The 25003-nt window shown below is 45.3% G+C and overlaps 1 protein-coding gene across 1 annotated transcript in view; it reads right to left on the bottom strand.

Annotated features, from left to right (window-relative positions):
• LOC147452213 (transcription factor LRL3-like) overlaps positions 1-25003 on the bottom strand; it is a 57952-nt gene that overhangs the window by 16084 nt on the left and 16865 nt on the right. The window contains exons 2-4 of the mRNA XM_086517994.1: positions 23072-23131; positions 22829-22985; positions 22650-22715 (exon numbers count right to left, since the gene is read on the bottom strand). Coding sequence (XP_086374120.1) covers positions 22650-22715; positions 22829-22960 — 198 coding nt within the window. The 5' untranslated portion in view covers positions 22961-22985; positions 23072-23131. The remainder of the gene's footprint in view (positions 1-22649; positions 22716-22828; positions 22986-23071; positions 23132-25003) is intronic.

Raw genomic sequence — 25003 nt, forward strand, 5'->3', positions numbered from 1 at the left:
TACCGTATATGTGGTTGTGACAACCCAAAAATCATGGTAAACAATCCAGAACTTATCTTGTCCTCGACAAAGTATCTGGTGTTATAGCGGAAACGTGTTTAATGAGGCGGTAGAAGTGAATCCACCTAGCTAGCATGCCGTGCATACAGAATTTGAAGCCCTTGGCAAAAAGTGATGGCCTCAAACGTGAGAGCCAAAACCGTAACTGCCTTGCACAATCTAAACTGGTCGGGATTCTGTGAGCTGATATTCCCTATTTTGCCAATTCTTCAAACTTGTGTGCCACTGCCTTTGATGCCAAGTCATTGGGCAGTACCTTGGCACAAGGGAGAAGCTGCCAAAGCACTTTGCTTGGCACAATGACAGTAATTGCCTAGTAAAGTGTAAACATAGAAAAAACAAGAAAAACTTAAACTTAGCTAACCTGGTAGTTGTTGCTCGCATAAAGGTGGCTCATAGCCAAATCTGCCGTGTGAGAGATGAGTTGTCGCATATGTATATTCGCCCTCTTGTATCATATACATCCGTCGTATACGGAATGAAAGAATCTGCAAACATTTTGCTTGCTCATAGCATATGCCAAACGTGGGGAGCTTCAATGCAAGATGCATAAATAGAAGCCTTGCTTCACTTAAGTTCATCAAATGGATAATACAACAATGTAACCTGAAAGCTCATACCTAACAGATGCTCTTGGTGACATACATATGTTCGAGCAGAAAAAGATTGACCTTGTCAAAATTTCATAGGGAATTGGCCTTGCCAAATTGTGCTACTGATTGAGAATCATAAGATTGCTCGACAGTGAGAGAGATATCAGCTACAGCTGAACTATCCAATGTCAGCTATTGTCCAATACTGCTTGATCAAAGCAACCTTTGCTTGACAAGTTGGCATTGTGAAAAGTCATATGGTGTTCAACATTGCATTCCGCTTCTAGCTGTGAATATCAATGTGTGTTCCACAATGCTTCATGTACCCATATTGCCTGCTCCTAGCAAGCTGCAATGGCTTGGAAATGAGTATGCATCCAATGCATAGAGCAGTGCTCCCAAAAATCTTGCTTTCCTCCGCCTCAAGAGTGCCCAACGAGGAGAGATCAAAAATTAACAGCCGATGTAAGATAGAAGTCGGTTTATTGGAATGTCGCTATAGGGAGCCTTGCTCCTGGAATGTAGCTGATGGTAAACAATTACTTGAAATGATAATTACCGGTCGGCCTTGCCGAATACCGTGATCGGATAGGTCACAGGCCCTGCCTGAGTTGCCTTTGTATCAACAATCAACCTCCGATGAACGTGTGTTGTCGAAGTATTGTGTACTCAAGCCGTGCTTGATGTTGATCCCTCAACCAAATAGTGGTTCGTGGGAAACAAAACAATCAACAAAAGTTGAATGCATACGGAACTGTCACAAGCCATGCACATAGCATGTGTGAAAACGTGATCAAACCAAAACAAAAGCTACTGCATACCTGGTTGATCATGCGATTCGACCTGTCAGTCAGTGTGTCCATGGACCTCAAAGCGCAGCCGAGCTTACAGAGAAGCTTTTCAGCACCTGCCGATCGGTTACAGCTCGCCCTTGACGACACCCTTGCTGAGTCTGAAGCCATGCTCGAGTGCCGAGAACCATAGCTGATAGATCTCTTGCATATCGTCATGTACCGCAAAACCTTCACAATGTTGCACTCACGATCATTGCTCAAGTCAAGAAGGCCGAGCGTGGACACAAGCTCTTGGTTTTTAGGAAATTGGGGATGTCCAACTTTTGGGTACTTTAACGTGAAACAAAAGAAAGAAGCTATGGCGGTTTGCTACAGACAGCGCAGATGGAGAAGAAATGCTCACACCGCTCCATGCAGAGCTTTTCGGCCCTACTCGCAGAAACGAAACGTGATGTACATGCTGGGGCGATCCCATTTGGATTCAGTCCCGCTTCAAAACATGTAGGCCACGCTCCTCACTTTTGCAGACAAGGGTCGCTGCCCACGGAAATTTCCGTCATCCTCTCCCCGGCTTGTGCAGGCTACCGCTTCCACGGCCTTCCTCTTGCATGCTTCATGCATGGCGCCCATCTCCTTCCTCCTTCCTCCAGGCAAGAGCCATGCTCAGCATACACGAACGAGAGAGAGAGAGAGAGAGAGAGAGAGAGAGAGAGGGATCGCCTTCTTCTTCGATCGAGAGAGAGAGACCTTTTTCCTCCTCCATGGCTCTCCCCTCCCCCTGAGCTCTGATACCAGTGTAAGAACCCCAAGAGCTAGCGCACTGGATCCACCACCAAACCACCCATATAGGCTCTTAGCCCTAGGATCCCCTTTCCACATTGTTAGCTGGCCCGTGGCCGGGGTCCGTGACCCCCCTTAGGGTAGGGCCCTACCCGTAGGACCCGTGTCCTGACAATAAGGACCCCCAAGCCCCATTGTAATAATCATCTAATCCATTGAACAATGTATTGGTTTGGTGAAAATCTCAATCTCTCTCTCTCTCTCTCTCTCTCTCTCTCTCTCTCTCTCTCTCTCTCTCTCTCTCTCTCTCTCTCTCTCTCTCTCTCTCTCTCTCTCTCTCTCTCTCTCTTGCCTGCATTCTCTCTCTATCTCAAAGCTTTCGCATTGTCTATTTTGACATGGTATCAGAGCTTTCGCCTCTATGATCATAAGAGAGTATGCAAGAAGGGGGGCCCGGAGAGGTGGACCAAGCACCAGTGCGAGTGGAAGGGTGGAGGTAGCATTTCTTCTTGGTTGAATTGCAAAAACACCTGCAATCAAAAAGGGTGACTCAACGATTCATTAACCCTTTTCATAAAAGCCTACGCGACTGCATTAGTGATAGAAGCAACATCAGGAGAAAGTGTGCAGAGCGAGTGCTCAGAGAGAACAAGCAAAGGAAGTATATGTGGGTGGGCCTCTTGTCAAAGAACTGGCTCGTAATACGGTGGGCACCTCGACTCCGATCTAGAACACCTGCAATGCCAAACACGTGAACAAGGCACCTCTCTGGAGAAGAGAGATCATTGAGGTAGAAAGTGACGGGAGATTTGAGAGAGAGAGAGAGAGAGAGAGAGATCTAAAAAGGCTCTCCATACTAATAAAAATCTACTCATACAAGTGACAAAGGGTGGTCCGGCATAGAACTTATTTGCAGGTTCAACAAGCATGCCCATTTTATTCCTATCAAGAAGAAGATAAAACCTGACCAGATGGCACGGGTTTTTATGTACAATGTGTTCGAGTACCATGGTATGCCACAATCTATTGTCAGTGATCGTGATCCTCGTACGACGAGCCTGTTTTGGAGAGGCTTGTTAAAAACATGGGCACCACGCTCAAGTTTTCATCCTCATTTCATCCACAAACTGATGGGCAATCAGAAGAGGCTAATTCTACTATCTTAGATCTACTGAAATGTTATGTGTCAAATAATAAGGGCAAGTCGGAACAGTATCTACCCATGCTTAGAGTATGCGTACAACAATACGGTGCATCGTCAACAGGCAAGGCACCTTTTCAGATTGTTGAGGGTGGCAAAAAGGTTCCTCCCATTTTGCACACAAAGGACAAGATTTTAAAGGCAGATCGATATGTTGAGAATATGGATGAAATGTATAAGAAGACCAAGCTTGCCTTGGAGAAAACTCTGGCAAAGCAGAAAAGGGTTGTTGATCATCACTAACGGGAATTGTTGTTTTCACCTGGTGATTGGGTACTTTTACGGTTTGAAAAGGCAAGGTTAAAGAAGATGAAGAGCAAGGAAAGGTTGTTTCCAAAGCTAAGCATGCGTTACTATGGGCCTTTTCAAGTATCAACGATGTTGCTTATAAGCTGAAATTGCCTGATACTTGGAAGATTCATAATGCGTTTCACGTGAATCTTCTAAGACCCTTCGTGGGAGATGTGCCATAAGATATGTCAGATGAAGATCAACCGGAAGTTGAGGAACTTGATGAGATCTTGGTTCTTGAGCAGATTTTGGCACATAAGGAAAGAAAAGTTAAAGGAAAAGTTGCAAGACAGTATTTGGTGAAGTTCAAGAACTATCCACCTATGGATGCAAAGTCGATGGAAGTGTGTGAACTTTTGGAGTCACCAAATGTATTGCAGCTTTACCTTGAGGCCTTTGGGTTACAGCCTACGTATGCCCCAACTCAACGTGCTCAAAGGAGGGGTAATGATGGAGCTAGTACATCAATATGTACATACGGATTCACTGCAATAGAAGTGGACACTACTATATAAATGCTCATTGTTAAAGGTATTATGCTGACTTCTATTGTAGATGAAATGACAAAAGTATGAAGGTCTCATTAAGTCATTTGTGTCTATGTTTCATGACCTTTCCTGCAGATACATGTGATAATAAAAGGGTGCTAATCACATTAAATCATCGATGGCATGTATATATGGCATGCAATCGAGGACGTTTGCGATTTCACGAGGGGGGTATGTCACGAGGGTGTGGCAACCACTAACCTTAGTTGTTGGTTTCTTTCCCTTGATTTTCCTTAAAATTTTTGGGGACACTCTTTTTGAAGTCACAAATGGCCAGAAATTGTGTGGCCAGTGTGAAATGGCCGACGGCCGAAAGTTTCATCCGCAATCGGGAAGGGTAGGGCCCCACGAGATGGTCGGGCCAGTTGACACTGAAATCCAAGCTGTAAAAGGGTGTCTAGGCCCAAAATGAGAGAGGAGGTTGTTTTGCTTCATTAAGTGAACCGAGTGTGTGAGTAGTGGGTGCAAGTGATCACAGCTTTAATGGAAAGCTTGCCTTCTCCCTTGCTCTATGTAGTGCGATGATTCCACTCTCGCGCACCTCTCTTCCCCTTTGAATACAAAATCGTAATGCCCAGCTGGAGGGCTTTTCATCTGTATGTACACTTGTGTGTGGGTCCATGCGTGTATGCCGAGGCAACCTCTCGTCCAGGTACCGGATTAGCTAATTGCTAATCCCCGACAGGTACAAGTGAACTCAGAGAGATTTCATGCGAGAAATCTCGTCCGATTCAAAGCATAGCAACTACGGGACGGGACGTTTTATATGCAGTGTACAATACGCGTTCTAGATGTATTTTTGAGAATCAAAAATAAAATACGTCCACTTTTTTTAGATATGATACTTTAATAAGGACAAATGGAGCGGTTCATGGACCTCCTCAATGACTCTTCAATATTTAACCATAGCATACATAAACAAGCACCATGAAGCTCTACAACACAATCGATCAACTAGGAAAAGACATACGTTTTGAGCAAAAAAACATTAGAATAGAAAACGTTATGAGATGTATTATACGTTTCAATAGGGGACGTCGTGTATTCTAAATAAAATACGCATACTTTAGCTGTTATGATTCAAAGGGCGAGTAACCCTACAAGTGCAGGAGTACGAGGGCTTGCTAGGGATGCGACCGGCACGCAAAATGGAGCCCAAAACAATGAATTACAGCCTGGTGACCCTACTTGATCCCTAATACCCCCAAGAGCTTCAGGGAAGCGACGGGATCGCTATACGGGTGATCTGGTGCACTTTCAGGGCGAAAAACAGAGAATTCAGCGTGCTGCAGATTCTCGCCAGGTTTGGGAAAGTGCCCGTATGCGCCGAGGATGCACCTTTTGCATGGGGATTTTGTCTGTGAAGCCTACTGCTGCGGTTATGCTGCAGAAATTGGACTAGAGTAAGCCATTTTCAGCCCGGTAAAAGCGGGACAGCTTGTAAAAACCTACAGGTTTTCTCCCAAGTTTTATAAGAATAAAGAAATACCGAAAGGGGCACCAGTCTTTGGGACCTACAGAGTGTCGTTGTCTACTTGGTAGTACTCTAGCTGCCAGGCTGTGGTTCGTTTGAAGTGTTAATTCCAGTCACAGGTCTATTCGTGAAGTTCCTCATTGTCGTAAAGTAATCCGGTGAAAGCTAAAGTCTACCGCCCTATGGGCCAGTTTTAGAAAATGCTGATGATCTGCAGGTCCTGCTGATTATGGCTGAAAACCCTAGGATGGGGGATGGGTGTGCTGAAGAAGAGGACGATGAGGGCTGAAGGCTGATGGTGGGCAAAACACCAGGGTGCTGAAGAGGTACACTAGCCAAAAACGCTAGAGGGCTGGTGAGTACTATGGGCTGGCTGCCCAAGAGAGGGTACTATTGTTCTAATGATGAGAGTGGTGACCCTACGGTCACCTTTATAGGGAAATAATCCTTTTTCAAGCAAGGGAATTTGGCATCCCACGGCTTGCTCTAGGCTTGGTATTATGCTAGACTATGCCAGCACTCCCAGTACCTACACCTAGCAGACACTTGCCATGCTCATGTGCAATCAGAAGATATGCAAATACGCGGTAGTGTCTGGACATGCACGTCCTGCGTACAAGCCCACAAGGGTGCCACAAGACTTCCTAGGTTGCCCTAAACCCTAGAAGTAGAAGATAGCTTGTCCACATGCACATATGGCAAGCGATACTCTAGTAACCATCCAAGGATACCATGGAAAAACAGACTTTCATATCATGAAGTTAGGTTCCGAAGCCTTGATCGGTTCTTCTAACAACAACAACAAGCAGAAGGGTAAGAAGAAAAGCAACAACACCATGACAAGGATGATGCAACACTCCAGATACGAAACCGTCTGATTACTTTGATCCAGAAGGACAAGCAAGTCGTCCTTAAAGTCCGCATGTCCGAACAAAACCCCGAATGAATTTCTAATTGTTAAGTATTTAGATACTTTCTAAATTTTGTTTGAAATATTGTTTGGATATTGTTTGAAATGGAAGTTATCTATTTTGAACCTGTCTTCGTGCCGATTTGAGAATTGCTGGACTCTGGTTTTGATATTGGTTTCAATGATTAATGATTTACTCCCGAGAGGAGTACTGAAGAGAATTGACGTTTGAGAATGCTTGTACATACTCATGGCCCAAATCCTTGTGGTTATTTGCGGAATGTTTGTGTTGTTGTCACTTATGGCCTGGACTGAGATAGTTATTTACGAGGGGAGTATTGAAGTCTTAGCAGTGGTTACTCTCAGCACCTCCAAGCGATGCAAGTTGCAGTCTGGGGAGCGTTTGGCTGTAAAAGGCCTCTATATCTCATGGCCCAGACCTCTTTAGATTATTTGAGGGAGGAGTGATGAGGGAGTCGTTGAATAGCTCATGGCCTGGACATGGATGGTTATTTGTGGGGAGAGAGTTCGTCGACTATATGTTTCTATGTCTTGTAACATGCATATGTGAGCATCCGTGCTGCATTGTGATGTGTCAACCATTAAATATTCCCAGGGTATGTAATTTTAGTACATCGAGACACCCATTACAAATCAACACGGTCTGGGTATGATGGCTAATTTTGCAACACAAATATATCAAGAGCTCCGATATGGAATGAGAAAACTACTTGTCCCTCAAAATGTCCCTCGGAATGAATCTTGGATATTTTTGAGCTGACTTGAGTTATTTTGCAGATATATTGTAATCGTGAACCATTACTCTTCTTTCAAGAAGGGGGGATGTCACAAACTGCTGATGAAACCGGCCTGTTCAATCCAAAAAGGACGGTAGACTTTACTTCAAACCTTGATTTAGCTTTCACTCATTATTAGTCGTCTATTTTACCTGCGCTATAGTGACACAAGAGAGGGGAATGGGATACAGATGCTAGAATGCACCTGTATGAGAAGACCGACACCAGATTGGCCCCTAACTTAGGCGCCCCTTTCGGTATTTCTTTATTCTTTAAAAGAGGGAATAAATGTTGTGGATCCCTACAAGCTGCCCCGCACAAACTCGGCTGAATTTCCACTGTTCCGGCCTGATTTCGGCAGCATAACTATACTAGGACACTTCACAATCAGTATTCCCACGCATTGACTGACTTTCCCGACGCATACGGGCACTTTGCAAAACCTGGCGAGAATCTGCAGCACGCTGAATTCTCTGTTTTCAGCCCTGAAAATGTGCCAGATCGCCTGTACAGCGGTCCCCTTGCGTCCCCGAACCTCCTAGGGGTATTAGGGTCCGTTTAGGGCCAAAACCCTAAACCTGCAAAAATACACAGCAGGCTGTAATTTACTGTTTCGGGCTCCGTTTTGCGTGCCGGTCGCATCCATAGCAAGTCCTCGAGCTCCCGCACCTATATGGCTACTTGCCCTTTGAATCGGACGAGATTTCTGGCGTGAAACCTCTCCGAATTCACCTGTACCTGCGGGGGAATTAGCTACTAGCTAATCCAGTACCTGTGCAAGCGGCTCTTGCCTCGGCAATCGCGCATGAACCCACACAACTGTACATTGGTCAAATGAAGAGCCCACTAGAGGGGCATAACATACTGCCAAAGGGGAGAGAGAGGGCAGTGCGTAGCGTGCAGGGCATCACTCCTGGCACCGCACTATGCATAAGAGGGAAAGCAAGCACTCCATAGCTCTTAACCTGTGACAAAACTGAAAATGAGGCTCTCCCCCTCCTAAATTCAGCGCCACTTCTTGTTGCATGAGGCAAGTGCACCAGAAGGTGCCACTTGGCACATTTATAAGCATTTTCCCGTTTCGGGGTTGCCGTCTAAAAATATCCCAACCGGTTGCCCAGTTGACTTCACGGCAGACTAAGAAAATGTTCCCCTTGTCATTCCGGAGGTAATGACGTCAACACATTTTCAGGTCCCAAAATAGCAGTTCCCTAAATTTTAGGAGATGCTGCCATTGTATCTTTCTGGGTCATCCGACCCTCATTGTACACTGCGGCCACACCCAAAATTGAAATGTAGCCTCTATAGCAAAGGATTCCACTTTGGCTAGTCAATGACCCCACTTGGCTAACCATAGTCCTTGTCCAACCTTAGTGCTCTCTTGCCCTCAGGCCTGGACTCCCTCTAGACAGTTCCACACTAGCTATGCAATGCAGGGCAGTTAGATTTCCCGAGGGGTGTTTCCAAAAAGTGAAAGTAAATAGATAATAAGAAAGAAATCAACAAAAAGGATAGATAGTAGTCACACGCTGGTGACATACCCCCCTCTTGAAATCTCAAACGTCCTCGTTTGCATCTATGTCGTTCATGCTCCTAGTCAACACTGATGTATTCAACACCTGTCGACACATGTACGACATATACATGCTCATTGTCAACCCTGGTGTATTCAACACCTCGTCGACTCAAGTATTGCTTGCGTGTGAACCCTGTCCCAATGACATAGTGGTAGCTTCGCACTCTGCCATCGCTTTGAGTCACTAACTTTCCAATGACAAAATGGTAGCTGCACATTTTGCCACTGTCTTATAGTACACGTTGGATCCCGTAACACTTTGGAGCATACCCAAACCGACAGTTTAAGAATGCAGTTACACATGTACTCTTCAATAGAAGCAATCACTGTATCCTTGACAAACTGACAAGAAATACTCACTTCTATAGCACTAACCAAACTTTTGGACATTCCATAAGAGCAATTGCCAAACTGACAATCTGTACAGCTCTAACATTCATGTAACAGGTATTTGATTTGAGCTCACTTTAAATACCATGTACATCATTTGTTTCAGAAGCCATTGTCACACTGACAATCCATTTAGCTTTGAAACTCAAGGGGTCAAGGTAGGTTGCAAATCGAAGGCTTCCAGGTAAAGTGATAACACAGTTGGTGACTCTGCAAGTTCACCTTCTTCCATCCACTTAGCATCCATTGGTGGATAGTTTCTGAACTTTACCAAGTAACTCCTAGCAACCTTGCCTTTCACTTTCCTTTCTTTGTGTGCCAAAATCTGTTCAAGGACCAAGATCTCGTCAAGTTCCTCGACTTCCGGCTGATCTTCAGCTGGCATATCTTCTGGCACATCACCCACATAGGGTCTGAGAAGACTTACATGAAACGCATTGTGAATCTTCCAACTGTCAGGCAATTTCAGCCTATATGCAACATCACTGATTATGTCGCATACTTGAAAAGGCCTATAGTAACGCATGCTGAGCTTTGGAAACAGTCTTTCCTTGCCCTTCATCTTCTTTAACCTTGCCTTTTCAAAGCGTAAAAGCACCCAATCACCAAGTGAATATACCACTTCACGACGGTGATGATCAGCTGCTTTCTTTTGCTTTGCCTGAGTCCTTTCTAAGGCCACTTTGACCTTCTTGTACATTTCATCCATGTCCTGAACATACTTATCTGCTTCAAATATCTTGTCCTTTGTATGCAGTATGGGAGGAACTTTCTTGCCACCTTCAACTATCTCAAAGGGTGCCTTGCCAGTTGATGAATGCACTGTATTATTGTATGCATACTCCACCAATGTCAAATACTACTCCCACTTTCCTTTATGCTCTGACACATAGCACTTCAGCAGATCTAGGACAGTAGAATTTGCCTCTTCTGACTGCCCATCTGTTTGAGGATGAAATGACGAAGAGAATTTGAGCGTGGTGCCCATATTCTCAAACAAGCCTCTCCAGAACAAACTTGTCATGCGTGGATCACGGTCGCTAACAATCGACTGTGGCATGCCATGATACTTGAAAATATTGCTCATAAACAAGCGTGCCATCTGATCTGGCTTTATCTTCTTCCTGACAGGAATAAAATGAGCCTGTTTGCTGAATCTGCAAATAATGGTCCAAATACCATCATTTCCTGTCTGCGTTCTCGGAAGATCAAAGATAAAATCCATAGCAATACTTTCCCATGGTTTATCTGGAATAGGTAGTGGTTGCAATAACCCTGGTGCCTTTTGCCTGTCAAACTTGACCTTTTGGCATATTAGGCATTCTCGCACAAAGGCATCCACATCCCTTCTCAATGTAGGCCAATAGAAGAATGTCTCAACCGCTTTAACTGTAGCATCGATACCACGATGCCCTGCATACGGTGGGACATGACTCTCTTCCATAACTTTGCGTCGCAATGGCTTTGTGACACACAATCTGCCATGCATCATCATGAACCCGTCTTTAAGAAGATAGTGTTCATGACGTTGTCCTTGCATTAGCTACTCAAAGGCCCTTGCAAAATCTTCATCATTTGCATACTGTTCTCTCATATCATCAAGTTCATGATGATAAGGAATCGACACAGCTAAAATTTGTGGCTTCCTTGACAAGGCATCAGCCACAACGTTCTTCTTGCCTTCCACATGCACAATCTGAAAATGGAACATGGACAAGATATTTGCCCATCGCATATGCTTCTCAGATAACTTTGTTTGTGTCAAGAAGTATCGCAAGGTCTGATGATCCGTTTGGACAACGAAATCTGCACCTAGCAGGTAGTGTTTCCAACTTAAGAGCGCATGAATCACAGCCAGTAACTCTTTCTCATAGACCTGCATGGTCATCTCTGGCCCTTGCAAAATTCTGCTCTCATAGGCTACTACCCTGCCATCTTGCATTAGCACTGCACCAATGCTACTACCGCAGGCGTCACACTGGACCACAAATGACTTCCTAAGATCTGGCAACACAATGACTGGATCTGAAGTCATCTTTTCCTTTAAGAGATTAAAAGCTGAAATCTCTTTTTGTGTCCATCTAAAAGTGACTGCCTTCTTTTGAAGAGCATGTAAAGGTGAAGCAATCTCAGCGAAATTTCGGATAAACCTTCTGTAATAGGAGCATAATCCCAAGAAACTTCGGACATCATGCATCGTCTTCAAATTTGGCCATGACTTGATCGCTTCAACTTTTGCAGGATCCATTCTGACACCATCCTTTGAGACAATGTGTCCCAGAAAGTGAATCTCTTCCAAAAAAAACTCACTTTTCTTTGCATTGATAAGCAACCTATGACTGTGTAGCTCTTTGAACACAATGGCCAAGTGATGCCTATGCTCCTCTTCATTCTTTGAGTAGACTATCATGTCATCAAAGAATGTACCAACAAACTGCTGGTGTGGACGGAAAATTCTGTCCATCATCCTATTGAACGTAGCAAGAGCATTTGTGAGACCAAAGGGCATCACTAAAAATTCGTAAAGGCCAAACGTCGTTCTAAAAGCAGTCTTGTGCACATCCTCTGATCTAATGCGGATCTGATGGTACCCACTCTTTAGATCTATCCTGCTAAACATAGCTGCTCCTTCTAATTTGTCCATAATATCATCAATTCTAGGTATAGGGAACCTATTCTTGATGGTATTCTTGTTCAGTGCACGGTAGTCGATGCACATACGCCATGAGCCATCCTTTTTCTGCACCAACAACACTGGAGAACAGAATGGAGATGAACTGGGCTGAATCAGCCCCTTTTCTAACAACTCCTATACTTGGCCCATTATCTCTTTCTGCTGAGCCGCACTAACCCTGTAGGGAGGCTTATTTGGTGGGCTACTGCCTGGCACCAAATCTATCGCATGGTCCTCGGGTCTCCCTGGCGGTAATTGAGACGGTAATGAATCGGAAAAACAGTCACTATACTGTTGTAAAAACATTGACCTTTCTTTATCTAGCACAGATAAATTTGATTCATCACAATCTGACACTTCACGTGCAAAAACCAAGTACGCAAATAGATGCTTTTTCATTACAGAAGTAATAGCAGAAGCTGATACAGTGGGAATAGACTCCCCTTTAAGCTTTACATCCAGAATATGAGTCTTTCCCCTGCTCTGTACAGTGATCTTTTTGTTGTAGGCATCCAGGATTCCCTGTACACGAAACAACCAAGGAATACCTAACAACACATCACATCCGTCCAGTGGCATGATGTAAAATTCTTCAGCATCTACATAGGACTGGATATGTAGACGCAATTTTCCAATGATGGGTGTCACAGCCTCTGTATGGCTAGGACATGCCAAACCTGCCTCTGCTGTATACTCCATCTCTTCAGGCCTGATTCCCAACTTTGAAGCCAATTCTGGGGAAATGAAGTTGGCTTTGGCACCTGGATCAAAGAAGATAAGCACTGTTTGATCCCTGACCTTTCCCCATGCTCTGCAAAGCTCACTTGCATCTGAATTTGGCTTGTCGCCCACCATATCTGGCACTAGACCAGCCATGGGCTTCTTTCCTTTCTTGTCTTCCTTGTCATCAGAATCAGATGGCCTTTTCTTTGTAGGACAGTTGTAAGCAATGTGGCCAGGCTGCTCACATATAAAGCATTTGTTCTCTGTCCTCAGGACCTTCTTTTGCTCTTCTGACTTGCGAGGAAAATGTCTTTTCCATTTCTTCACTGGTCCTTTTTCTGATTCAACCGTAGCTTTATCTTTCCCTGCGTTGGCTGACTCCTGAGTCCCTTTAGGAGCCTCATTGGGAACGTGCTTCTTGGCTGAATTTTTCTTGCTTGATCCTGCCTTGACGCCAGTGTTAAATTCACAATCTTCTCCCTTGAGAAAACCATTGCCAGTGTTTGCTACCTCGATGAGCTGCGTCAAAGTAGTGACTTTTGTCTTCGTGCAGTATTTTCTCAATCCTTTGGGTAGGCCACAACAGTATTTTTCAATCTGTTCTGTCAATGGCACAAACCTATAGGAAGTTACTGGAAGTAGAGCTTTCCAAAACTTCCGATTGTAATCATCCAGATTTCTGCAAGTGGCAGCATTTAGCTGGTGCCATTCTGTCATGACATCTGCTTCAAAGTCATCAGATAACCATGCTGCTGCAAAAATCTGCTTGAAGTAAATCCATGTGGACAGAGCTTGCCCTTGAAGCAATAAAGTTGTCCACCATTGTCCCGCATTCCCTGTCAAGAAAGTGGCTGCCTTGCGGACCTTTGAAGCCTCTGTAAAGTTTCCCCCTGCATAGGCCTTGTCAAACTGCTGGAGGAATGAGAGAGCCTTCTTCCTGTCATCAAACCCTGTAAAGGTCGTGAATGACACACCTTTGCCACCTTCTTTGTACGGAGTTGGCCTCTCCAACGGCGTTAAATTGTCATATGGAAGTGACTAAAACATGGGAACACTATTAGGGTTCATCTGTGTTCCTTGGCCGCTATTAACTTGACCTGGAAACGCCATATTTGGCTGCTGATTTGTAATTCCAGCCATACCAAAATTTGCCTGTGGCATCCCGAATTGGCCCTGAGTGCTTTGAAACCCTGGTAGCATGCCTGTGACACCATACATGGGGTTAGGCATCATCGTTTGAGCACTCCCGAACACTGTTCCTGGTGTGTAAAACTGATTTCCAGGTGCATGACCAGCCATGCTCTGGAATACGTATCCACCTCCAAATAAGCCAAGGTGTACTGAAGGTGGTGGGAAGACTTGTTGCATAGCCTGTAAGTTGCTTCCCTGCCCATTAGAACCAGCTATAGGCTGTTGAAAGGTGGTGGGCTGAACTGGTACAGCTTGAAAGACTGGCATCTCAGCCACCTGTTCTTGCACCTTAGGCACAGGTTGTGGAGACTGCATGTTCTCCGTCAAGTGTACAGGTGTTTCCATTGACTGTGCGGTATGAATCACCTGTGCTCGAGCCTTAACAAGCTTTTGAATATGATCCAGTGACCCAACTTGCTGAGACGGAACAGGAGGTTGCAGAAAGGCTAAAAACCTCGGGTTCTGCATTACTTGTGTGAACATAGCCACAGCAGTAGCCAACTGGGTCCTGAATATATCCTCATCTGTCTGTGGTGGTCTTGAGGACTCACCCACTTCATGTGTCTGTTGACCCTGTGAAGAGGAAACCTCTTCAGTCACATCATCTGGTCTGTCAGCCATAATTGCAATTCCCTGTGTCTGGTCTATGATCCCCTGTGTCTTCAAGACAAAAACTGACCAAGGCTCACTTCTATGGGAAAAAGTGATTTAATCCCGTCGATGGAACCATGGAACCGGCCTGTTCAATCCAAAAAGGGCGGTAGACTTTACTTCAGACCTTGATTTAGCTTTCACCCATTATTAGTCGTCTATTTTACCTGCGCTATAGTGACACAAGAGAGGGGAATGGGATACAGATGCTAGAATGCACCTGTATGAGAAGACCGACACCAGATTGGCCCCTAACTTAGGCGCCCCTTTCGGTATTTCTTTATTCTTTAAAAGAGGGAATAAATGTTGTGGATCCCTACAAGCTGCCCCGCACAAACTCGGCTGAATTTCCACTGTTCCGGCCTGATTTCGGCAGCATAACTATACTAGGACACTTCACAGTCAGTATTCCCACGCATTGACTGACTTTCCCGACACATACGGGCACTTTGCAAAACCTGGCGAGAATCTGCAGCACGCTGAATTCTCTGTTTTCAGCCCTGAAAATGCGCCAGATCGCCTGTACAGCTGTCCCCTTGCGTCCCCGAACCTCCTGGGGGTAGTAGGGTCCGTTTAGGGCCAAAACCCTAAACCTGCAAAAATACACAGCAGGCTGTAATTTACTGTTTCGGGCTCCGTTTTGCGTGCCGGTCGCATCCGTAGCAAGTCCTCGAGCTCCCACACCTGTAGGGCTACTTGCCCTTTGAATCGGACGAGATTTCTGGCGTGAAACCTCTCCGAATTCACCTGTACCTGCGGGGGAATTAGCCGCTAGCTAATCCAGTACCTGTGCAAGCGGCTCTTGCCTCGGCAATCGCGCATGAACCCACACAACTGTACATTGGTCAAATGAAGAGCCCACTAGAGGGGCATAACATACTGCCAAAGGGGAGAGAGAGGGCAGTGCGTAGCGTGCAGGGCATCACTCCTGGCACCGCACTATGCATAAGAGGGAAAGCAAGCACTCCATAGCTCTTAACCTGTGACAAAACTGAAAATGAGGCTCTCCCCCTCCTAAATTCAGCGCCACTTCTTGTTGCATGAGGCAAGTGCACCAGAAGGTGCCACTTGGCACATTTATAAGCATTTTCCCGTTTCGGGGTTGCCGTCTAAAAATATCCCAACCGGTTGCCCAGTTGACTTCACGGCAGACTAAGAAAATGTTCCCCTTGTCATTCCGGAGGTAATGACGTCAACACATTTTCAGGTCCCAAAATAGCAGTTCCCTAAATTTTAGGAGATGCTGCCATTGTATCTTTCTAGGTCATCCGACCCTCATTGTACACTGCGGCCACACCCAAAATTGAAATGTAGCCTCTGTAGCAAAGGATTCCACTTTGGCTAGTCAATGACCCCACTTGGCTAACCATAGTCCTTGTCCAACCTTAGTGCTCTCTTGCCCTCAGGCCTGGACTCCCTCTGGACAGTTCCACACTAGCTATGCAATGCAGGGCAGTTAGATTTCCCGAGGGGTGTTTCCAAAAAGTGAAAGTAAATAGATAATAAGAAAGAAATCAACAAAAAGGATAGATAGTAGTCACACGCTGGTGACAGCTGACGTGTCAAGCCATTGAAGACCCGACGGTTTAAGGTTTCCCAGACCTAGCCCTAGCCAACTTGCAAATCTTGGCCGAGGGGTCTAAACCCTAGCAGAAGAAGACGAAGAAGAAGTTCCTACCAACTTACAGTTCCAACCCTATGTGTCCGTGGACAAGACAACATGATCAGGGTTCAGTCAGTCCAGTCAAGTCTAAATTAGAAGTGATCTGGCACTTTTGTGAGTCTATTCGTAGACCGTGCATGCCCAGTCACTTAGTGTAGATGCATATCCTCTGGTTGCACACAGCATTCCCATCAGAATCAGTCAAGGGAATTTTCCAGTGATTTTAGCCTATTTTTCCTATTTTTGACATTTTTAAACTTATTATTTTTAAGTGACTTCCCAACAAAAGTAGGTAGGGCAATTTTGCTAAGTTAATATATAAGCAAACCCAAGTTAGCACTTTCTGGCAGAAGAGGCAGCAGGAGCACATGCTCAACAGGCACCTTCTCAGCAGAACCCCAGCAGGAACCCCTAGCGTTTTTTATCTCCATCCTCACCACAGATACTCAGCCTAGCGTTTTCAGTTGACATCGCCAAGACCTCCACAGCCCTGGCGTTTTCAGCCATGATCGCCAGCAGCAATCCCAGATTTGCATAGCGTTTTACTAACACTACAGAGGCAGCCCAACGTTTTTGGGTTTCAGCCCTTACCGCATCAGATGGTCAGCGTTTTCAAGCCTATTGGATAGAAGTAGATTCAGCCCTAGTCGGTTGCAGAAGACCCCCATTTTCAGCCTCAAAAACGCAGCCAAAACAGTCATTTTCAGCCACCGAAACAGCCCCAAAATTCAGCAGATAGAAGACCACATATTTCAGCCCTTAAGTTGTCGTCGTCGTCATCGGCATAGTCCCAAGTTGCATCAGTCCATTGCATACGCATTGTACCACTTTGTGCAATCAATAAGTAGACCACTCTCGCCGAGCACAGTTCGGAGCACTCATCTTGAGCAAAGCGCAACAATCATTCCGCTGCACCTTACATTGGTATCAGAGCTTTGGCAGTGTTCTATATCACTCAAGGAAAGAACCACAACAATCACAAGATTTTTTTTTGCTTGTTGCGGTCACACGAACCCAAGTTCGCTTGGGCGTGTCGATTCCTAATCGTGTTCTGTTGAAGAGTGACAGGAATCCCAAGAAAGAAGGGCTTGTCCAGCTCCCCTTGTGTCTCTTTTCACTCATTGAGAGCGGACCGTGCACTTAGCGGCCGGCCAATCGACGTGAGGTGGGAAAAAGCAACCTTGGTGTGAGCGCAAGGCCGCCAAGGGGTGCACCCGCGGAAAAGAGTAGAACTCGGGTGAAGAGAAGATCCTTCTCTAACACAGATTGCAAGCGAAAGAAGAACCGCAAGAACCTCAAGAACTCAAGACCCCCAAGAGCCCAAGAACCGAAGTTCCTCGTGAACGTAAGAACCCACAAGAACCCACGATTGCAGAATGATCATCACTCGAAGCAGAATGGATACTTCGCTTGGAGGTGATGAGCATGAGAGAGGCGAAGAAGAATTTTCCCCACCAGGAGGTTTTTCCGACCCTCCCCCTTCATCATCTACGGCAAGGATTGCGCTAACTCCTATGGAGGAGTTGGACCAGGAAAGAAAAGCAGAAATAGAGAGTGAACACAAAGAAAGAATGGCAGCCATAGAGCGTAACTACATAGAAAGAATGGCAGCCATAGATCGCGAGAACAAAGCAATAAGGCAAGAGATGTTGCGACTCTTTTCTCAAATGCAGGCACAAATGCAACAGGATCAGGAAAAGGAGACTCTCTCAGTCTCTTCTTCTCCCAAGCATGACACAAAAGAATTGCATGATGATAAGCATGATGATTTGATTGACAATGACTTGCATGATGATTTGAATGACAATGATAAGCATGATGATTTGGATGCCAATGAATTGCATAATGATTTGGATGACAATGATAAGCATGATGATTTGGATGCCAATGAATTGCATAATGATTTGGATGACAATGACAAGCATGATGTTTTGCATGATCAAGATGTGATTTCTCACAAGCATGATGATTTGCATGATCAAGATGTGACTTCTCACAAGCATGATGAGTTGTATGAAGATGATGTGATCGTTCACAAGGATGATGTGTTAGTGGATGCTTTTTCTAGCGAAGCTAACCTCGTTGTAGATTCAATCAATCACGAAGAACCGATCTTGGCTTTCGAGTCGAGGTCCAAAGAACCACCACAGGACGATTCAATCATTCAAGAAGAACCGATCTTGGCTTTCAAGTCGAAGTCCAAAGAACCCCCACAGGACGATTCGATCATTCAGGAAGAACCGATCTTGGCTCTCGAGCCTAGGTCTCAAGAACCCTCACAGGAAGTATTATGTGTTCGCACGATTGATACGCACGCATTGTTCGAATTTTCATTCGTGATCGTTTCCTGTATTTTAGTCAACATCGTTATGTGATCCCTTTTCCTAGGCATGACATATTGTATGTTGAGAACGTTTCTCTCATGGATGAGCACGAATGTATGCGGATTTCTGGTGAAAAGCTGAAAAGTATGTATGTAAGGAAGTCACATGCCATGTCTCTTCCTTGGCATGACACATTCGTAGAACGAGCACATGACGTATGAGCACCAAGCATGGGCATTTCCGTTATGAATTGCCACAGTTGATTGCTCTAGATCATAAGAGAAAGATTCGATCTCATTGTTTGCGTGTATGTGGTGAACGGTTTGGCACTCCGTCTATTTGTTCATCTACATTGCATGCATAGTCTTTTAGGAAGACAAGATTTTTTCCATTCACTTTACATGGAATGGGTATGTTCATGGTTTTGTGTTGGAAATGGTTGCAGGAATTTTCAGCCATGGAGATTCTTGAAGAAAGAAGCATGACTAAAGACGAACTTGAAGCATTGAACGAGCCACAAAAGATTTTGTGTCGCTTTCGGCACGGCCCAAAGAAGAAGACTTTGCAGACCTTTATGAAGTTCAAGTACCGCACGACCCACACATCAGAGTGGGCCAGCGAAGAGTCCCTTCAAGGATTCCGAATGCTATTGGCGATCTCCCTCGACGCCATACAGTTCGGTACCGGTACCTCACTTTGAAAAGGAGGGGATGTCACGAGACACATCCAACCCTATGTGTCCGTGGACAAGACAACATGATCAAGGTTCAGTCAGTCCAGTCAAGTCTAAATTAGAAGTGATTTGGCACATTTGTGAGTCTATTCGTAGACCGTGCATGCCCAGTCACTTAGTGTAGATGCATATCCTCTGGTTGCACACAGCATGATCCTAAGCATTCCCATCAGAATCCATCAGAACCAGTCAGGGGAATTTTCCAGTGATTTTAGCCTATTTTCCCTATTCTTGACAATTTTCACTTATTATTTTTAAGTGACTTCCCAACAAAAGTAGGTAGGGCAATTTTGCTAAGTTAATATATAAGCAAACCCAAGTTAGCACTTTCTGGCAGAAGAGGCAGCAGCACATGCTCAACAGGCACCTTCTCAACAGAACCCCAGCAGGAACCCCTAGTGTTTTTGATCTCCATCCTCGCAACAGATACTCAGCCCAGCGTTTTCAGTTGACGTCACCAAGACCTCCACAGCCCTGGCGTTTTCAGCCATGATCGCCAGCAACAGTCCCAGATTTGCATAGCGTTTTATTAACGCTACAGAGGCAGCCCAGCGTTTTTGGTTTTCAGCCCTTGCCGCATCAGATGGTCAGCGTTTTCAAGCCTATTGGACAGCAGTAGATTCAGCCCTAGTCGGTTGCAGAAGACCCCCATTTTCAGCCTCAAAAACGCAGCCAAAACAGTCATTTTCAGCCACTAAAACAGCCCCGAAATTCAGCAGATAGAAGACCAAAGATTTCAGCCCTTAAGTTGTCGTCGTCATCACCGTCGTCGTCATCGGCATAGTCCCAAGTTGCATCAGTCCATTGCATACGCATTGTACCACTTTGTGCAATCAATAAGTTCGCCACTCTCGCCGACGAGAGTGGGGCCTTCGGAGGAGGGTTTTACAACGTCTCTGGTGTCGTATCTCTCTTCTCTCTCTATCTCTCAGTCTCATACACTTGCACGCACAATGTCCATTCACTTTGTTCGTGATCATAGCACTTTCCATTAAGAACGGAAGGCTCTCCCTTCCATAAGAACAAAAGGAACCTTGAGCACAGTTCGGAGCACTCATCTTGGGCAAAGCGCAACAATCATTCCACTGCACCTTATAGGGAGGCATAAAAAATACCCAAATTATGCAATTTCCTCGCCCAGTGGCCCAAGTAATTTAAAAGTTTTACCGAACACGGGACAAGAATGGCGTCGGGCCTCCCCGCGGAACGGGAAGGGGTCCGAAACGGGAACGGCGCGGAGCAGGAGGCATAAAAAACACCCAAACAATGCAACTTTTAGCGAAAAAGAGAGAGAGAGAGAGAGAGAGAGAGAGAGAGAGAGAGCTTGAGCCCTAAGGGTTTGAGAGAGCTTGAGAGAGAGGGCTTGGCTCCTTAAGAGCTTGAGATAGAAGCTTCACTCCTTGAGGGCAAGGGAGAGAGCTTGAGAGCCTGAGGGTAGAGCTTGAGAGCAAGGGAGAGAGATCTTGAGAGCTTGAGGGTAGACCGTAGCGCTTGAGCCTTGAGAGCAAGGGGGGGGGGGGAGAGAGAGAGAGCGAGAGAGAGAGAGAGAGAGAGAGAGAGAGAGAGACCCTTGTGTCAATTGTGAAGGAAGGGGGGCGGGGGGGGGGGGGGGGGGGGGGGGGGGGGGGGGGGGGCAGTTTATAAGGGCTTTGCAAGTTTAATCCCCTCAAATTTTTAAAAATGTGTCCATTTCTATTGTTCCGGCCCGTTCCAGTCCGTTCCACCGTGCCATCTCGGTATCAAGTCGCCATCGAAACGCCCGAACGTTCCGCGCCGTTCCAAGCAGTCTAGCATGGCCGGAATGCCATTCTGGTGTTCCAGGCCTGTGGAAACGCGTTCCCCGGTGACTATGGGCCCAAGTCATTAAAATAAAGCAAGCACACACACACAAGATTTGCATAAAATCTGATCACGTGGCAGTAGTTGTACAAACATCTGTCAATCGCACTGACATGCCACGTGGCAACATGTACGGAATTCCGCAATTTGCGCTGGCAGCCATGGGAAGCTTTTAGCACTAGTTTTGGACCCCAGATGCTTTAGGATCAAATGCTTTTCATGTAAATTTCTTTTCAAGCTAAGGGCCTTTAAATATGACCCGAGGGCTCACTCTTTGGCATCCTACCGCGTGGAAGGTGCAGAGAGGTGTTGCCCGAGTTGTAAAGTGTTGAAGCAATATAAAGAAATACCAAAAGGAGCCCTGGGGTTTGGGGCCAATGCTCTCTCGGGGTGGAGCTCCACCACTCCACGTCTCGTGTGTCGTGCATCTCTTTCAATTCAGTTGTTATTTAAGTGCTTAAAAGTTTGTTCTCTCTCTTTTTTTCCCGTTGAGTCCGGTGTAGTGCCTACTACATAAGGAGAGCCACTCTACTCTCCATAACAGATCAACCAGCTTGTGAATGGAAGTCATACGGTTATCCCTTTTTAGCATAATCATGCTATTGTGGCTCACGGTATTCTACATAAAATCTTCTATAAGAAGAATGGTTGCAGTATGAACTCATTAGTGAGGTGATTCTAGTTCATCAGGGACATCTATATTTAGGTCAGTGTGAATGTCATGACTAGATAGATCCAGTGAGGGTCTAATGTGGAATGTCATCTAAAATCAAGTTCGTATTAAGATGTGAATGTTCAGCATGAACAATGTGATCGTTACAACTAGGTTACCATTAATTCCAAGAGCACGTATCAGAGTGTGCATGTGCACACAAAACAGTTGTAACCTCAGCCGTTCATCAATTAAATAAAAAAATACCGCAAGGGACGCATAGTTGAGGAGCCAATGCTTCTGAAAGAAAAACTCTATCACTTTGTTCGTCATGGCTATGGTGAATTTTCAAGTTCAAGCTTGTTGGTTTCGGTTCAGTTCAGTGTTGTTGCAGAGTTTTACCGCCTTGTCAGGTGATTTGCCAGCTTTATTACGAGCAAGTAAAGAGGCTAAAACTCTTGCACACAACAAACCTCTAAGAGAGAACAAAATGAAGTGAGAGCAAAATCATATTCTATCCATACATTTACTTCGTAAAACAAGCCAACGGCTACTTAAAAACTTTAAATGTACTTTACAAAATTAATGAACTGGCTTTCTCTTGAACACTAGAGGTAATGGGCAAGCTCAGCCATGATAAAGGGTAGCACTTGCCAAGAAAAAACATACATACATTACCAGATAACTTTAAATACCCTACTGGAGCATCCTTTCATGCTTGAGATAGAAACATGCGGAAATGAAAGACAAAAACCAACTAAAATGTATCTCGTAACTTTGAATACCTTGTTGGAATTTGGAACCAGCTCTTGTAGTGCTTTCATTCTGTCGGCAATCTTTTCACGCCGGAGCTACATCCATGACCAATCCAACATAAATTAAGATTTCTTAACACAAACACTGCTGAATGGAGGTTAACACCAGCAGACTGAAATCAAAGACCTGAAACACAGACAATACAAACCCGCTCAGCTATGCTATGTGGATCTGTTGCTTGACCCCGCCGAGCTCTCACACGGGGTTTGGATGCCCCAGCAACAACTCCTACAGCACCCTGAGATTGTGCCAAACCTGTGTGACTCTCATATGGTGACATTGGAACACTGTCGGACTTAGCACATCTGTCAAATGGCCAACAAATACTCAAAACAATTGATAAATTTAGCAAAAACAACTGAGCCTGAATAGCTGCTATATGGTAGTCAACCTGCTATCTGCTGTTAGGCCAGCAATCACTTTATCAACCGCTTTGAATGTTGAAAAGACTCTGCCAAAAAAATATCATGTTCACATCAAAGTTATGCAAACAAGGGAAGTGCTTCATCAACAATGGGACTGAATGTGTATGGATCCATCATCCCAACAAAAATTGAATTTTATGCCTGACACATTTCTGCAGTTGCATGCAATTTGTGCTTTTATGATTTGTTTAAAGAATACAGCAATGTTTCATTTCTGTTCCCCACAACCACTGTAAAAAACAATGATCATAAAATGTAACAAAGAAAGTCCTCCACTGTTAGTATAAAATATAATTTATGACAAACATAGAAGCTAAGAATAATGTAAACCTACTTCTGGTAAGAAATAATAAGAAGCTATTCTAAGGTCTTCAATTCAATGCACGCTGCTCTCCAACCCCCCGCCATCATCGAGAGCTATCCCCACCGCCTGCTGCCCCCAAGTCCTTTGTCCCAAACACACCCCCGCGCCCCCCCCCCCCCCCTTTCTTCAGACTACCTCCTATCACTCCCTCCCATCAAATAGAACTTGACGTACCATTCACACTTTCAATCCCTCCCTAAATCCCACTAACACGGAATACACATTCTTTTCTCAGTCGCACAAAAAATCACCTCCCTCATTCCCAAGAAAGTTCAAGTCTCTTGCACACCCCTCCCCTCCAACCCTACTCCCATTTTGGTCAAGCGGAAGCACAAACAAGTTTTTGCTCTCCACTCTAGGTGCTCAAAGTACACCCCCCTCCCCACTTTGTCACGTGCAGATGGCTCTGTGTGCCACAGATGCCTTGTCTTGAGGAGTTACCGTGGCGACATTCACCATCAGGTTAGTACAGTCTGCACTTGAGGTATTGCATTGTGCGTACATTCCATTTACGCAATCTAAAGCAAATACCACATCGGCAACGGTGTGGGGGACCCTTGGTTGGGACCCCATCGGGTGCCATTCTCCTCTTCTCTCTCCTTCTCTCTCCCTCTACACATCTCTATTGCACTCTCTCATTCCCTCTCTTCACGGAAAAGTAAAGGAGCCATCCTTCAAGCTAAAAGGAATCACTAACACAAGGAAAGGAAGTAAAGGATTTGTGGAAGTGTAAAACCTAGATCTTCACCATTTCAATTCCGTTGCACCTGACATTGGTATTAGAGCTTTGAAGATTTTGCACTAATTCGCTAATTTCCACACAAAAAAAATAATCTCTCTTATGTTTTTGGTTGTGTTGGCAGCCCTCTGTGTCCTCCCTCTCTTGGAACAGCAGGTCTACCGTTGCGTGTAGGACCGTGCACCTTGAGCGTCTGAAAATAGCAACCAATTGTATACCGGATGTTAAAAGCAGAGTGCCCCGATGAGGGGGTAGATATTCTCCCGAAGATTAGTCTACAACCTTCCTTGAATCCAGAGCGGAAATCCTTGCATGGTCAAGACTCATAACAATATGGAGACATCCACCAATCAAGAAGGCGAGCAAGTCCCACCTACGGATCCTCCCATGAGCCCTCCCCCTTTGCCACCAAATCCCATGGATGCTATGATGCGCATGATAATGGAGATGATGATGCAGCAAGATGAAGCTCGACGACAAGAGCATATGGAAGCGCAGGCACATCGATTAGAGCGTGCGAAAGCGGAGGAGCAAGAGGAACGTTGATTGGCGGCCGAAGCTGAGGCTCGTAGACGGGAGCACGAGGCAAAGGTCAAGGCTCAAAGGCAATAAAGGGAATCCATGCGTGATCTCATCTCCACCTTGGCGGTGCGATCCGATACCTCTTCTTTGGAGCTCGACTATGAAAAGCTTGTCAAGGTCATCGCGGAGGCAACCAATGCTACACAGACGACCAATGAACCAATTCTCGAGAAGATCAGATTCAGTAAGTATAACGATAAGATGGATGCTACA

The sequence above is a fragment of the Adiantum capillus-veneris genome, chromosome 8 (genome assembly GCF_014529385.1).
Source record: "Adiantum capillus-veneris isolate H3 chromosome 8, ASM1452938v2, whole genome shotgun sequence".
NCBI lineage: Eukaryota > Viridiplantae > Streptophyta > Polypodiopsida > Polypodiales > Pteridaceae > Adiantum > Adiantum capillus-veneris.